Genomic DNA, 15949 nt, shown 5'->3' with positions numbered 1-15949 from the left:
GGCATGGGTGGATCCAGTGATGGCCCAAACATCTTAGGCCACGTCAGCAACATCATCACTAGCCAGGTGTTTGTAAAATGATGGCCCCAGAGGGCAAACTGCCCTGGTGACCTCAGGTTCACGAATGGCCTGGCCTTCCTTGGAAATGCATTACTCTAGCAGCTACTGGCAATGGCAGTGGTGGCGCAATTCTCCAGGGAGCAATTCTGCCTCAGTCAGTGTGGATGCTTCCCACACTTGGTAGCTGGAACTCAAGACACAGTGGGGATGTGAGCAGAGGTGAAACTCTTTCCAGGCCATGCCCTTGAAGGGGAAATAGTATGCTCCATTGGTATCTGGTGGCAGCTGGAGCAAAGGTGTGGCCCTCAGGAGTGGGAGGGCAGGGCAGAACAGTGAGTAGAAGGTACTATGCCACCTCCACCCGGCAGGGCTTCCGGGTCAGCCTGGACTTTTACCAGAGATAGAAATAAAAAAAAAAATTGTGCTTTGTGGAACTGGTACTTTGGGGTCTTTGAGAGGACTCTCTGGGCATAACCTGAACCATGACAGGTCATGGGGATCCTGAACACACTGGACATGGGCAACTCAGGTTCTCCAGCTAGATAATGGGAGAAGTAAAAAGACTGACCACTCTGTGCAGCAGCGAGAACCGTTAGAGAACACTTCGTGGAGCTTGTGGAGTGATGGCCACCTGCGATACCGTGGAGTTAGCACCCACGAGACTGCCGGCAGCAGGGGAGTGAGAGCCTGCACAGCGCAGGCCACACGGGGGCCTCCAGAACAACCACTTAAGGGGCACCTGTGCTCTGTCCACAGCCCCCAGAGCTGCACCGGAGCCCTGTCCAGAACAGGGCTTGTAGAGCACACACTCTTTAGAGGGCAGTGAGTTAAGAGCCTTCTGGACCACGAAACACATTCTAGGTAAAGTGAGAGTGTCTCTCTAGTTTATGCATAAGGGGAATGAGGGTGTCTCTTCCATCACCGGCTTCTTGTATTAAACTGAGTGAAATAATCTTCTGAGAGTTGATTTGTGTTCATGTCATTCATGTACTTTTTCCTAGTAAAAAAAGAAGAAAAGATCAGCAAGTGTATACATTTTTTTTTTTTTTTTTTTAATACTAGAGAGTGAGAGCAAGGGAGGCTTCGAGAAAAGGCGGGAGGAACGGAGGGAGAGCGAACTGGCATGCTAGGACTTCCAGCCACTGTAATCAAACTCCAGACATGTGTGCCACCTTGTGCATGTGTGCAACCTTGCATCACCTTGTGTGTCTGGCTTATGTGGGGCCTGGAGAATTGAACATGGGTCCTTGGGCTTTGCAGGCAAGAACTCATTGGACCTGAGTTCTATCCACAGAATCCACATTAAAAATGCCAATAATGCCAGGCATGGTGGCGCAAGCCTTTAATCCCAGCACTCGGGAAGCAGAGGTAGGAGGATCACTGTGAGTTCGAGGCCACCCTGAGACTCCATAGTGAATTCCAGATCAGCCTGGGTGAGAGTGAGACTCTACCTCGAAAAACCAAAAACAACAACAACAACAATAATAATAAAATTTTTAAAATGCCAGCCAGAGGAAAGTGGAGGCAGGAGGATTCCTAGGGCAAGCTGGTCAGCCAGTACAGTCTAGTTGGTCAGCTCTAGGCCAATGAGGGTCCTCATGTGAAGGACGTGGGTCCTCTGCTCTCCATAAGCAAGCACACACACAGAATCGCGCACACAGATGGACTACATCTTAACCCGAATGAGCTGAAAACTAGAGTTCCCTCCACTGCTCCTCAGAGATGACACTGCAGTAGATGAGGGACTGGTACCAAGGACATGTGCGGGCCCCTGCAGTTAAACCTGCACAGGTGTGACTTTGCTGGGCCAGACCATGTCTGAGTGCTCCTCTCTGGCCCCAAGTGAAGTGCTGACAACTGACACCACCAGTGACCAGAGGTCCAACTGAAGGTGACTCTGGGGTTCCTTCTGAGCACACAGGCCAGTAAATGTGCTCCATCCACAGGTGTGCTCTCCAGTCTACACACAGCCGACACACTGGGCTGGCTGTACCTCATAACAGGAGACATGCGAGTGTCACACAGCCCAAGGAGCCCTTCTTCCCTTTGCCTGGAGAGGTCCACAGTGGGCCTCCACTGCCCTCTCCTGGGCTCAGCCATGAAGCCTCTTCCAGGAAGCCTTCCTGACTCTGAAGACAACTCTGTGGCCTTCCCAGCTCTCAGGCACCCAAATCCATGGTGCACAGCAATGGCTGGTCAGTCTGCCTACCTGTGACTGCATCTGCTTTGGTACCCAGTGCCAGAGGGGCTGTCTCTGCATCCCTCCCCAGCACTCACCGTGAATGCTGTTCCTGGGCCAGGCTGAGGTTGCTGCAGTCCAGGGCCTTGCGCAGGCCCCGTTGCAGGCGCTGCTGCTGCCGGTCACAGAGAAGGCTGGCTCGCGCCTTCTGGATCCTCCGCCGGTCCCAGTCCATATTGCACAGGCGCTGTTCCTCCTGACATCTCTGGAGGGAGGGAGACCTGTCACCACCTCTCCCCAGGGCCCAAGAGCCTCAGAGGGCCATGTGGGAGGAAACTGCAGCTTGGGAAAGGGCAGGCAGATGCCCTCACCCTGCCTTCAGCATTTGCAGCCCAGCTGCTTCCTGCCCTCTTCTTTCTGAAGGGGCAGTAAAGCTCCCACAGCTCCTACCACAGGCTCCCTGGTGCAGGGGGGAGTGGAGTCCCATGGAGTTCCCAGTCTGGCTCAGCAGTGACATGGGGCTCACCCGCAGCCCCTGACATACTGACATCACAGCCAACTCAGTGACTGGAGTTACAGTGCAGGGAAGGCAGCCTAGCCCCCAAATTTCTGCATTTTACCTGTCAATAAGAGCTCCAAACCTTTCCTCCCAAACTGTGGCGCCCTCCAGAAGACAAGAGGCTTAGTGTGGAGAGTGGCTCCCTAGCAGGGTCACCTTTGCCAGCCTTCTGCTGTGGATTGCTCCCAAAGCTCCCTCTCCCAGCAGAAAGAAGAGACTGGGTGGGCAGGGCACCCACAATGTGTCCAGCTTAGCCCCATGCTAGAATCAAAAGGCAGGCAGATACCAGCTTGGCCTGTCAGATGCTGGGAAGCTCAGAAACTTCACTGCAAAGGAACCCATCATAGGTGCCCTGGTCATCACATGCTCGCCTGTAGCCCAACGACTCTGCACAAGCTCCATTTTCCTAATCACCCCAGGCACAGGGAGGACAGGGCAGCAAGAGGTGTGGGAGAAGAGTCCCAGTGACAAGGATTAATGTGGACTCTTTTTCCTGCCTCCTGAATCTTGAAGGCTGACGAATATTAGGTGGCTTTCTGGGCAAAGGGCTCACCTTCCTCCAGATGGTCCAGCGGGAGGAGTGGGGGACAAGGCAGGACCTCATGCTGCTATTGGCACCTGTGTTCCTCCTTAACCTGCCCTTCCTCATCCCTAGCACCTCTGCCTACAGGCGAGCACCTGGGCTAGGACCCCTCCTTACCCTGCACCACTAGCTAGGCTAGTCTTCCAGGCACAGCCACTTAGCAGCTCAGGACAGCGCTGTCCAGGTCTCTCCTGCTAGTTATGAATGACCTCACCCCTCAAGGGGCAGCTCTGTTCTACTCTTCAGCTTCCCCACCATGGGCCTCCAACTCCAGTAGTATCAGAATCCCCCCGGCAGGGGCTTGCTAAACCACACCCAGCAGGCCAATGGTGCTGCTGGGGAGCCCCAACTTTGGGATTCTGACCTTGCCTTACCATTCTCACTGACACCTCTCCCCTGATCTCATCTCCAAGGGCCACCATTCTACCTCTCTACTGTAAGACCCTGGCCTTATATCAAGAACTTAATCCACTGACCACTTTCTCTCCCCCTCCCTCATCTGGGTCTTCATCTCTACCAGCCAGCAGCAGTCTCTTGCTTGGTTCCTCTGACAGACAAGCCCTGTGATGAACCCCAACTCTCCCTCCAACTGAGCATGGCTGGAAATACACCTGCCCACATTGGCTGCTTTGAGTCCATGACCACAAGCCCCTGGGCCTCTGGCACTATGGCCCTCCTGACCAACCCCTTCCAAGTTCTCCTAAATGCCACTTAGCTCTCCATTTTGTGCCCTTGGGTCTGGCTCAATGGCTGGGATGACAGATCTGGGCTCTTGTTTACATGGAGCCCTTGATGACATTCTAGGTCCCTGACTCTCCTGCTGCCCCAGGGGCATCGCCTCCGTCCCACCAACAAAGATGTTGCTGACTTACAGTCAACCCACAAGGCCTTCCTTGGCCCCATCGCTCAGCACCCTGCCTGGCAATGGCCTGAGAGTACGTCTGCCTCGGTGGTGTCTTTTTTGGCCTGCCTCAATCAATCCCCTTGGCTAGACTGCCTCCCTGGGAACCAGGTGTGTAGAAACCAGGCTGCAGTCCACATCCTGGGAGTGGCACCGGTTCAGGGATTCTCTCTTTGCCTCCCTGTCCTCCAGGACACACCTCTTGGCATCTGTGCCCCACTGGCTGCCCTCAGCAGGTCCTTCCTCTATAAATGGTGATGCTGCAGAGAGCTCAGCTCTCTCCTGTGGGACTCAGCCCGAGAACACACCCAAGTGTGCTACCCTGATACTGTGCAGATGACGGCCCACACTCCCCTGCCTTCTTACTTTCCGCCACCCACCCTTCAAAAGCAATTGTAGGCACAAAGGTTCTTGTTGCCTGGTAGCAGGTGTTCTCTCCTTAGTAGAGAACCACTAGCAAGTCACTGCTGGGAATCAACACTACATCTCCAGGTAGTCTTTAGTTAGAATTCGTCTTTGAGTAACTGCCGCCTAATGAAATGGAAATACCTAGGAAACTACTTAGTGATTCTTCTTCACAGTTGGCTCATGCATGTGATGGCTGGTGTTCAAGTGGCCATTCCATACTAAGAGGTGCCAACGATGGAAGAACACTACCCAGTGACTATAAAACCGTCATACAAGCCTGAGAGTACTTGTGCAAGGGCTTAGTCTACATATAAGAGGAAAGGTTCTAGCTTGTTTAAAATGGTGCTGTTTGTGCTTTTGCTTTCTTTTCTTTTGCAACATTCAGGCAACCCCAATACCACAGATGCCCAATGGGTACTGTACACTGAACTTATTCAAGGTTGTCCCTGAGTTTCTCTCTCCCTAACACTAAGACTGTCTAGATGCCCCACAGTTGTCCCCCATGTCCTCGTTCACATGCTACAGGACACATTCTGTGTGGGCCGAATCCTCTGGCTTGCCTCCTCCCCTAGCAGCAGCAGCTGCCGCTCTGAGGGTGAGAACCGTGTTTAGATTAGGAACAGGAATCATGGTACAGAGGTGGGTCCTGGGTGGGGAAAGGGCAGGCACCAGCTTCTCCTGGACTTGCTGCTTCTGAGTGAGGCGGATCTCTGCCAGCTGCTCCCGACTCATGCCCTTCCAGCGGTCAGGGACCACACGGTGAGGCCCAAAGGAGCTGACCGCCTGCAGTGGATTCTCGGTGAGCAGGTCCCCACTCAGCAGGCCGGAAATCTCGGCCAGGTTGTCCTCTTGTTCTTGCGCCCTCTCTTGCCTCTTCCTTTCTGCTGACTCTACGGCCTGGATAGGGGAAAGACACCGAGAACATGCTCCAGTGACTTCAGGTTCAAAGACATCCACTCAGGATCCTAGGGTGTGCTAAAGGCAGTGGAAGTCAGCATGGATGTGGGACGGACCAGGGATCTCGAGCTACCAGAGGACTGTTGGTGGTGGCCCAACTGAGGTCACTCCCCGCAGGTGTTTGCACAGAGCTCTGGGTCTGTGTGCCAATTTGTCAGAACAGGACACTGTACTTTCCTGTGAGCCCCTCTCCCCCAAAAAACCCACCAGCTTTGGACACTTGTGGGCCACCACAGTGGTGACTTCTAAACCATGGAGAAAGTACTACCTCCTCAGCAGTCCCCGAGGCTTTGGCCACAGCCCCCAGTACAAAGTAAGTCCTGGCCAAGTCACTGCTCAGATCCTGAAGGGGAAGGAGCTGTGTAATGTGTAGCCATCACCTGCCCTCTCTGGGCAGATATTTGTTAAAATTATTTACTAGAGTGTGAGAGAGAAACAGGAAGATAGAAAGTGAGAGAATGGGTGTGCCAGGGCCTCTAGCCACTGTAAACCAACTCCAGACACATGCACCATCTTGTGCATCTGGCATTACATAGGTACTGGGGAATCAAATTCAGATCTTTAGGCTTTGAAGGCAAGCACTTTAATTCTCTGAACCATCTCCCCAGGGCCCCTTTTAAATTTTGAGAGAGAAAGAGGCAGATAAAAAGCAAGAGAATGTGGGCTGCAGATATTTCTGTCAAGTCAAGAGATGACTTAGGAGACATTTGCCAGTGTTAACCCTTCATGTTAACTACGGAACTCCCATGCTAAGCCCTGATGGAACACCTCCTCTCTGACGAAATAAGCAGTCTGCTCTAGGCCCTCCCTCCCTGCTGACCAGAATGGTCTACTCAGATGTTCCCCCCCCCTTTTATTTTTCTTTTTCTCTTTTCTTTTTTGAGATACAATCTCACTGTGGCCCAGACTAGCCAGGAACTCATCCTCCCACCACAGCCTCTAGAGTGTTGGGATCATAGCTGTGTGCCATGATGCCCAGCTGGGAATTTTCTTTTAGTGCCCTAGGCTAAATGCTGAAGCATAACTTCCCCAGACAGAGCACTGCTGGTGGCTTCCTTGTTTGTCTACATGAGGCAGTGAGGGGAGATGCTCATTAAAATATCATTAGCATGATAAGCAAATCCATGAATGAGGCACTATGATTTCATAAACTCAACCCAGTGCCTAGTAGGAGGGGCTCAGTAAACATCTGTCAAATGGATAAATGAAGAAGCAAGTGGTGGACAGATAGATGGATTACCAGCCAACAGAAGGTCGCTGTGAGTTCTAGGCCACCCTGACTCAAAACCCTTCCACCCCAGCCCAAAAAGTCCCATTCTAACATCAATTCACCATGGGGACGAGAGCTAACACCTCCTGTGGTGGTTTGATTCAGGTGTCCCTATAAGCTTAGGTGTTCTGAATGCTACATTCCCACAAGCTGCTCTTGGTTGGGTGATTTCTACCAGCAATGCGAACCTGACTGCAACACCTCCCCTCTGGTATATTGGTATAAAATGAAGGGCAAGGATTGGGCTATCTCTAAGACCCCTTGCAGCTTGCTGGAGAGGGGTGAACCAGCCCCAGGGTGGCCTGTTTTGTCCCTGGTCCTCACAATCGCCATAAGTTTGTCCTGCTCCTCTCTGACCTGGCCTGGCCTCTCTGGGGCTTTAGACTGCATACACCATCACAGGACATACGAGAGCCTGCATCTCCAGCATATAAGCTAAGAAGGTAGTACCAGTGTTCCACAAACAGCACACTAGCAAGAGAACTCAGAGATGGGCTTAAAGGTAAATGCAAAATGAAGTTGGCCTATTTTCTCCTTGCTTGGGAAGGGTTTGTCTCACACAGACCTGGGCTCTAGTCATGGGGTAATCTGACAAAGCACCCAGAAACCCCCCCACCCAGGAAACAGAACTGTACATGAAAAGAAAGCTTGTTGAGGTCTTCTTTCCAAAATTGTAAAGAACTTGAGGCAACTTCCGCCCGGGGCCTGGAGGGTGGTGTGACATCAGCCTCGCTGCCATCCTTATAGCACCTAGGAGCTGCCTGTTAAGAATTCATGTCATGGGGGTTTAGAAAGGCCAGCAGGCCTCTCCAGCTTGCGTGGTGAGGTTTGCAGGTTTCACTACCACATTCTGGGCTGAGGGACAGGCCAGACCAAGTTTCATCAACCTCTGTAATGGGATGGTCTCCATGGGGGCTTGGTTAGGGCCGGTGCCATGACGGAGTGAGCAAGCTGAGCTCCGGATCCTGGAGAACGCGGGGAGCCCATGAAGCTGTGGTGTGTTTGTCCTCGCCAAGCCTGGGCGTACCTGCTTCTTGTTGAACTCCTTCACGGCCGCACACGTGGCCCTCCTAGTGGCGCTTTCTAGCTTCTGCAGGCTCCGAGCTGCTTCATCAAACTGCAGCCTTGTCTGCGTATAGAAGTCCTCTGCCAGGAGGGAAACACAGTCAGCCCAGAGGGGCCCTCCAGGAGCCCCTTCCCCATGCAGGTTGTCCTCATGCAGGGTGAGGGGAGGGAGAGAAGGAGGGAGGAAGAGCTCCCTTACAAGGCCGAGCAGGCATACTGCAAATTCAGCAGCGGCTGGAAGCTGCCAGGCAAGGAGGTGCTTGCTGCCTCCCCGCTCTGTGCTAAGGGCCTCCGTACAGGGAGGGCGTGCTGGGGTTGTGCAGGCTCCTGTTGGAGAGGCTCTTTTATACTTGGGGCCTTACTGTGAGCATCAGGCACCTGGCTGGGACCTGCCAGTAGCCCGTGGAACTTTCCTGACAGCATCCAGGAGACTTGGGGACCCTAGGGGTTTCCATTTGCCTTCCAAGCAGACTGTGAACATAATGAGGGCAGGGACCCATTCTGAGTTAACTGAGCCCCACCACCCAGGAGGGGGACTGACAGGTACTGTATTCAGGAAGTGTTTCCTATAATGCTGACATGCCTGGAGTTGTATGACTTCTGGAACTGAGGCTGACTTCTCTGTCCCCACATGCCAAAACAGCAGATAACTGTGAACATTAGTAGAAATTGGAAAACCACCTCCATGGGGGTGAAGAAATTGATCCATTGATCAGTGGATAAAATGTTTGTGGGTGCAAGCATGAGGACCAGAGTTTAAATTCCCAGCATCCTCATAAATGCCAAATGTGAGTGGTGGTCTGTCTGTAATCCCAGCAGACAGGATGCTGGGGGCAAGCTGGCTAGCTGGACTAACCACACCTTTGAGGCCTGGGTTCAGCTAAGTGGCACTGCCTCAGTAAATAAAGCGGAGAGAAATTGAGTTAGACACTCCTCAAACATCAACCCCTGGCTTCCGTATGCATCCCAGAAATACACGATCATATGCATGCCGCACAGACACAGGCACACGCAGAGAGTATAAAGCACCCACACAAATTAGGGGGTTGCTTTGTCAGAAAGACTCAAGACTAGGTTCTCCCGTCTCTTTCATTACCTGCAAGTTTGTGGTCAGCTCGGGCTTGCTCCCATTCCCTTTTCTGTTGCAAGGACCATTCTCTGTTCTGTTCCTCTTGGAACTTCTTCCTCTCTTTGAAGTTTAAATCCTCTCCCATGAACTTCTGCAATCCTGACACTGTATTCCGGAGGTCATTATCTGAAACCCGGGCTGGAAGATCTTTCTTGAGGGCTAGGGGGTCAGACAGGTCAAATTCACGTCGAGTTTCAGGCTTCTGAAAATTCTGCTGGAAGTCATTGATAGCTTTACACAGATTTTTCCGATCTCTCCTTTCCCGGTCTTGTAATATGCACATGATTTTGTCATTGTGTCTCATTTCGGCAGCTGGGAAAGACAAAGCATATGAATAACCGTAAGAGGAAAAACAGTAAATTCACTTTAGAAATACTTTTTAAAATTTTATTTATTTGTGTGTGTGTGTCAGGTACAAATAGCTGGCCTCCATAGAAGTGCTTAAGATTTTGGGCAGAGAACGTGTATATATTTAGGTTTAAGGCTTTTCCACTTTTAAAAGAACATAGTGAAATACATATATTTTTTCTTAAAATATATTTCGTCCAAATATTTCCTTAAAATACATTTCCTAATTATATGTACATTAGAATTCAGTAACTGTAGTCCTTTTTTTAAAGGGAATGTGGAATTATAGTTTATTTTTAAACTTTTTTGTTTTACTTTTATTTATTCATTTGAGAGCAAAAGACAGAGAGAGAAAGAGGCAGATGGAAAGAGACAGAGACAGAGAGAGAGAGAATGGGTGTGCCAGGGCCTCCAGCCACTGCAAACGAACTCCAGACGTGTGCGCCCCTTTGTACATCTGGCTAACGTGGGTCCTGGGGAATCGAGCCTCGAACCGGGGTCCTCAGGCTTCACAGGCAAGCACTTACACTAAGCCATCTCTCCAACCCAACTGTAGTTCTTTTTTTTAAAAATCTTTTTGGTTCATTTTTTATTTATTTATTTGAGAGCGACAGACATAGAGAGAAAGACAGATAGAGGGAGAGAGAGAGAGAATGGGCGCACTAGGGCTTCCAGCCTCTGCAAACGAACTCCAGATGCGTGCGCCCCTTGTGCATCTGGCTAACGTGGGACCTGGGGAACCGAGCCTCGAACCGGGGTCCTTAGGCTTCACAGGCGAGCGCTTAACCGCTAAGCCATCTCTCCAGCCCAACCAACTGTAGTTCTTTTAAGAGAGAGAATCAACTCATGAAGATAATGGGAAATTTTAAAACTCTTTTACTTGCCAGCTTCCATATTTACAGACAATAAACCATGATAATTCCCTCCCCTAGTTTTCCCTTCACAAATCCACGCTCTATTATATCTCCTCCCTCTCTCCATTAGTCTCTCTTTTATTTTGATGTCATGATATTGGGAAAATTTAAAAGAACATGAAAATGACAAGTTGTGCGTGTGTGTGTGTGTACGTATGTGCTGAGGCTCAAACCCAAGGCTTCAAGCACAATAAGCAGGTGCCCTGGAGCTCCGCCTCCAGCCTGACATTTTCTATCCGGTGAAGAAATGAAGGCACATGGCCCTATGCCCGTTAGAGGCACATTGGATATGCTCACCAAAGGTTTCATGTCTAGCTTTTTCCGTTGCTTCTTTTATCTTCTGGTCATGAACCTGAGCATCCCAGGCTTCTGTGTCTCCCTGGGAACAGAAAACCGGGGAAGAGTGGTCAGAACCAGGTAACATGACTCTGTAGAGAATAATCCCGCTCACCTTTCAGCCTGCTCCCAGGTGGACAAGCTGCTGTCGTAGGCGCGGCGCGTACTTGGATCCGGCCTTGGCCAGCCTGAGCGCTCCGCAGTCCCCAGAGCTCCCTTTCCGCACCCTCGGCGGCGCCGCGCTGAGGCACCTCTCCTCCAGGAAGCCTGCTCTGATTTCCGCTCCAGTTCCCCACTACATTTTCTGAGGCCATTCAAAGACCCACCGCCTCCAGTCAGCGGTGAGTTCTGCAGGGCAAGGGCCTTCCCGAGACCCCACTCTCTGCATCAGACTGCGGACTGGCCATCCAATGGGAGCTCCATCAGCCTCTGTCCCCTACGCGGGTCCGGAGGAAGCCCTGGCGGAGCAGCACCGCAGGCTCGGAGCCGGGAGCGCCTTCCGTTCCGTTCCGTTCTCAGCAAGCCTGCGCACCCGTCCCGCCGAGCAGCCCGGCCCGACCCGGCTCCCTCGGGGCCTACCGCCTCACCCCAAGGATCCTGTTTCTGGCGTCGAAGACCCGTTTCTGCCTGCAGATCTCTGCATGTCTCCTCTTGGCCAGCGCCGCTTCCTGCGCCAGGTCTTTCTGCAGCGCCGCCTCCATGGCGGTGGAGACCCGCAGCGGGCCGGGGAGTTTTTCCAGAACAAACTGAGAAAAGATGAAGTAAGAGTCAAAAGCAAAGCAAGCTGTAGCGCAGAGAGGACGGCTCCCCACGAGTTCGGGCGCACTCGCTTCCTGCAGCCGCGTCTGGACGCGGATCGCGGGCCCACGCTAAGTCCCGTTGCTAAGGAACGGCGCCCCGCGCGCCCGCATCTCGCGAGACTTGGGGAAGCGCTTCCCGCGTTTTTCTAGACTGTGCGCACGAGGCGAGGCGCGCGAGGCGGCGGCTGAGGCGCGCGGCGGAGCGCGGCCATGGGGCGCTTGGAGCTGCTGTTTGTGGAGAATTTCAAGTCGTGGCGGGGCCTCCAGGTCATCGGCCCCTTCAAGACCTTCACCTGCATCATAGGCCCCAACGGCTCTGGTAACAGTCATGGCCCGGCAAGATTGCACGGCCGCCCTGCCGCCCGCCTGCCCGGGGCCTGAGGCGATGGAGGACGCGCCGCGCGGTGTGGGAGCCCAGCGGGCCGCGACCCGGGAACAGCACCGCGCTGCCCACCCGGCCTGGCCTTCCTCCTGCCTCGGCCCTCCTCCTCCTCCCCCTTATCCCCCTCTCTCCTTCCCCTCCCCCTCCTCTTCCCCCTCCTCCCCCTCCCCCTCTTTCTTCTCCTCCTCCTCCCCCTCCTCCTCCCCCTCCTCCCCCACCGCCCTCCTCCCTCCTCCTCCTCCTCCTTTTTCTGCCCTCAGCCCATCTCCTCCTCTCCCCCTCCTCCTCCATCCCTCAGCCCTCCTCCGCCCCTGCCCTCACCCCCTCACCCCTTGTTCTCCAGCCTTCTCTTCTCCAGTCCTCACCCCTTCTCTAGCCTTCACCCTTCCTCCACTGGCCTTCGCCTTCCCCTCCTCCACCACGGCCCTCACTCCCCCTACTGGCTTTCACTTTCTTTACCCCTTCTCCAGCCTTCACCCCGTCTCTGCTGGCCCTGGCCCTCTTCACCCCTCTGCAACCTTAACCCTTCTTCACCCCTCTTCCGCCAACCCTCACCCTTCCTCCTCTGGCCTTCGCCTTTCCTCTGCTGGTCCTCACCTTCCAACTGCCCCTCATTCTTCCTCTCCACCCTGACCTCTCTTCCTGGCCCTTCCCCTCCATTCTCCTCCTCAAGCCCTCACCCCTTCTACTGGCATTTGCTTGCAGCAGCCAAAACCCCAGGCGCACACACACAAAAAATAGAATACTTTGACCCAAAAAATATGCTTTGCACTTGTAGTGGGCTGAAGCTTTACTTCAGGCCTGGCCACTCTGTAATGTCTAATAAACCCAGAGGACAATCTGACTCTGTGCCTCTCTCAATCCAACTCCTTAAAAGATTATACTGGGCCAATGGGGGTGGCACACACCTTTAATCCAAATGTTCGAGAGACGAAGGTAAGAGGATCGCTGTGAGTTGGAGGCCAGCCTGAGACTGCAAAGTGAATTCCAGGTCAGCCTGGGCTAGAGTGAACCTACCTCCAACAAACAAAACCCCCCATAATATTGGTAATCCAAACTCAGGTCCTCATGCATGGCAAGTGCTTTAACCAACTGAGCCATTGCCCTAGCTCCTTTTTTATTGCCAGTGTTTATGTGGTATGTTGTGTGTGTGTGTCTGTCTGTGTCCGTCCTATGTACATGTATGTGCCCATGCAGTGTCCCATGCTGTCACCTGTGGTGGCTAGAGCAGAATGTCCCATTTCATTGTTCTTCCTTCCATTCTTACTGATCTCAGGGCTTGCTGCCACCCCCCCCCCCCACCTTGCACTTTCTGGAGAGGGTCTCTTTCCCATGGGAGTGGGGTTACAGAGGCACACAGCCACTCCCAGTTATTTATATGGGTCTTAGGGATCAAACTCAAGTGGTCTCAGACCTTCAAGCTTGCATAGGAAGGGCTCTTAGCTGCTGAGTATGTCCTTAAATCTAGGCCTGTTAATGCTCTGCCAGAACTGCAGAGAAGAAACAAATGACCCTACCACTGCTGCAATGACATTCATTTTGAACATTTACCAGACAGGACAGCACAGACTTGTTTATTGGCTGGATTTCACCTTTTAATGGTGACCTGATTTCTTTGTTTTTTTTTATTCCCCAGGAAAATCTAATGTAATGGATGCTCTTAGTTTTGTAATGGGAGAGAAAACAGCTAATTTAAGAGTGAAAAATATTCAAGAACTTATTCATGGGGCACATATTGGAAAACCTGTTTCTTCTTCTGCAAGTGTGAAAATTATATATGTGGAGGAGAGTGGAGAGGAGAAAACATTTACAAGGGTTATCCGAGGTACTTTTTTGTAGACTTTGTTTATGAATCTGATTTTGAAGAGTAAACTCGATTGCTTGTGTCTTTTTTTTCTTTGAAGGGCGGAACATACTCCACTGGCATATCGAATTGGCGACTCTTCTTAGAAGCAGAAAATCGAACCTGTTTTACTTTCTGCTAAGACTGTTGTGGTTTTTCAAGGAAGGGTTTCACTGTAACTTGGACTTAGCTGGAATTCTCTATGATAGAGTTTCAGGGTGGCCTCAAACTCACGGCGAACCTCCTACCTCTGCCTCTTGAGTGCTGTGTGGGCCACCATGCCCAGCTTACTTTCTGCTAAGACTCTTGTTTAAGCAGACTTACTTGTTTAGAACCCCTACTGTCAAAGAGCACTTTTGTTCGAGATATTTGGTTAAGATGAAGGAGGGAGCCTACCTCTTAAGACGCAGGACTTGTCAGTTTTCCCTCAGATTCTTTCTGTGTCTCTGTTTTCTCAGTGATGAATTGCGTGCATAATTTTGGCTTGTATATAGTTTTTTTCTATCACCTAAAACAACTTGAATAAGATATTTTAATTTGTATTTTTTATTCATAAATTATTTGTGTTGCTGTAATAAAATATAAGTCAAAGCTGGTCTTGGTAGCACATACCTTTAGTCCCAGCACTCAGGAGGCAGAGGTGGGAGGATTGCCAAGAGTTAGGGGCCACCCTGAGACTCCATAGTGAATTCCAGGTCAGCTTGGGGGAGAGCAGGGGAGAGCAAGACCCTACCTTGAAACCCCCATTCCTTCCCCCCCCAAATATATATCCTCTCTTTGTATATCTCTCATCCATGCTAAAGTTTTATAGACTATAATAAGTAGGTGTGTATTTTATATTTTTAATTGTTGTTATTTTTCTCTCTGGTCCACTAGAATAATTTTTTCCTAGTACTTTTTGTCTACCTCCTTTCCTCCCTCTCCTCCTTCCATTTATTTTTTGTTTCCCTTCCTTATTCACTCCCTTCCTTGACAGGGTCTCAATATATAGCCTAGGCAGACCTTTAACTTGCAATCTTTCTGCTTCATCTTCTCTTAAAAAACAAAACAAAACACATTTACTTATTTGAGACGCATCACCTTATGCATCTGGCTTACATGGGTATAGAGAATCGAACCTAGGTCCTTAGGCTTCCTGTGCCTTAACCACTAAGCCACTACTCCAGGGCTTTACTCCAGCCCTTTATCTTTTTAAGTACAAGAATTACACACACATGCTGGCTTCATTAAAACATTTCTAAAGCATACAACTGTCTTATTGGCTTCCTTAGATACAATCACAGATTACATTAGATGTGTAATTCAAGTGTTTCACCATTTTCATTCCTGTAATATTTGTTGGCTGGTTTTCTGTCTTTCTCCTTTCTGATTCTTTTGCATGACTTACAAATACCACTTTCTGACAGACTATTTATTTTACTTACATATCTTTTTAAAAATTGTTCCACCAGGCTGGAAAGATGGCTTAGCAGTTAAGTGCTTGCCTGTGAAGCCTAAGGATCCTGGTTCGAGGCTCGGTTCCCCAGGACCCCCCACGTTACCCAGATGCACAAGGGAGCACACGCGTCTGGAGCTCGTTTGCAGTGGCTGGAGGCCCTGGCACACCCGTTCTCTCTCTCCCCCTCTATCTGTCTTTCTCTCTGTGCCTATCGCTCTCAAATAAATAAAATAAAAAATGGACACACACACACACACACACACACACACACACACACACACAAATATATATATATATATATATATATATACACACATATATATATATACACACACACATACATACATACATATATTTGTTCCACCTTGTACATCTGGCTTACATGGGTACTAGGGAATTGAATGAACCTGGGTCCCTGGGCTTCGCAGGCAAGTGCCTTAACCACTAAGCCATATCTCCATCTCCTTATCTTACTTTGGTTTATATTCCTGACTAGGATATAAGCTACTTTAGATCAGAGGCTTTTTTCTGTTTTATTTAGGGCTATAGAATAGTTCTTGTTATATAACAGATTTATTGACTGACTAAATGCATTTAATATAAAAGCATATTATTGTTTAACTGTTTCAATATATTTTGTTTAGGGGGATGTTCAGAATTTCATTTTAATGATAGTTCCGTGAGTCGTTCTGCATACATAGCAGAGTTGGAAAAGATAGGCATAAAAGTCAAAGCCCGAAACTGTCTAATTTTTCAGGTAAGTAGTTACAGAAGTTT

The 15949-nt window shown here is 50.6% G+C and overlaps 2 protein-coding genes across 2 annotated transcripts in view; one reads left to right on the top strand and one right to left on the bottom strand.

The window, feature by feature from the left end:
• Window positions 1-526: 526 nt before the first annotated feature.
• Ribc2 (RIB43A domain with coiled-coils 2) lies at window positions 527-11523 on the bottom strand. The gene is made up of 7 exons (XM_004650387.2): window positions 11297-11523; window positions 10671-10752; window positions 9079-9423; window positions 7945-8063; window positions 5360-5587; window positions 2338-2504; window positions 527-1057 (listed from the first exon to the last, which is right to left on the bottom strand). Exons 1-7 carry the CDS (start codon window positions 11408-11410, stop codon window positions 979-981), a joined length of 1134 nt encoding a protein of 377 aa, XP_004650444.2. The 5' UTR covers window positions 11411-11523; the 3' UTR covers window positions 527-978.
• A 196-nt stretch (window positions 11524-11719) lies between these two features.
• The window catches only part of Smc1b (structural maintenance of chromosomes 1B), an 82526-nt gene continuing 78296 nt past the window's right edge, over window positions 11720-15949 (top strand). Inside the window, exons 1-3 of the mRNA XM_004650386.2 lie at window positions 11720-11828; window positions 13528-13716; window positions 15817-15929. Of these exons, the coding sequence (XP_004650443.2) occupies window positions 11720-11828; window positions 13528-13716; window positions 15817-15929 (411 nt within the window). The remainder of the gene's footprint in view (window positions 11829-13527; window positions 13717-15816; window positions 15930-15949) is intronic.

This window comes from Jaculus jaculus, chromosome 6, assembly GCF_020740685.1.
Source record: "Jaculus jaculus isolate mJacJac1 chromosome 6, mJacJac1.mat.Y.cur, whole genome shotgun sequence".
Lineage (NCBI taxonomy): Eukaryota > Metazoa > Chordata > Mammalia > Rodentia > Dipodidae > Jaculus > Jaculus jaculus.
The sequence above is the reverse complement of the archived record's forward strand: the minus strand, read 5'-3'. Positions and strand labels throughout refer to the sequence as shown.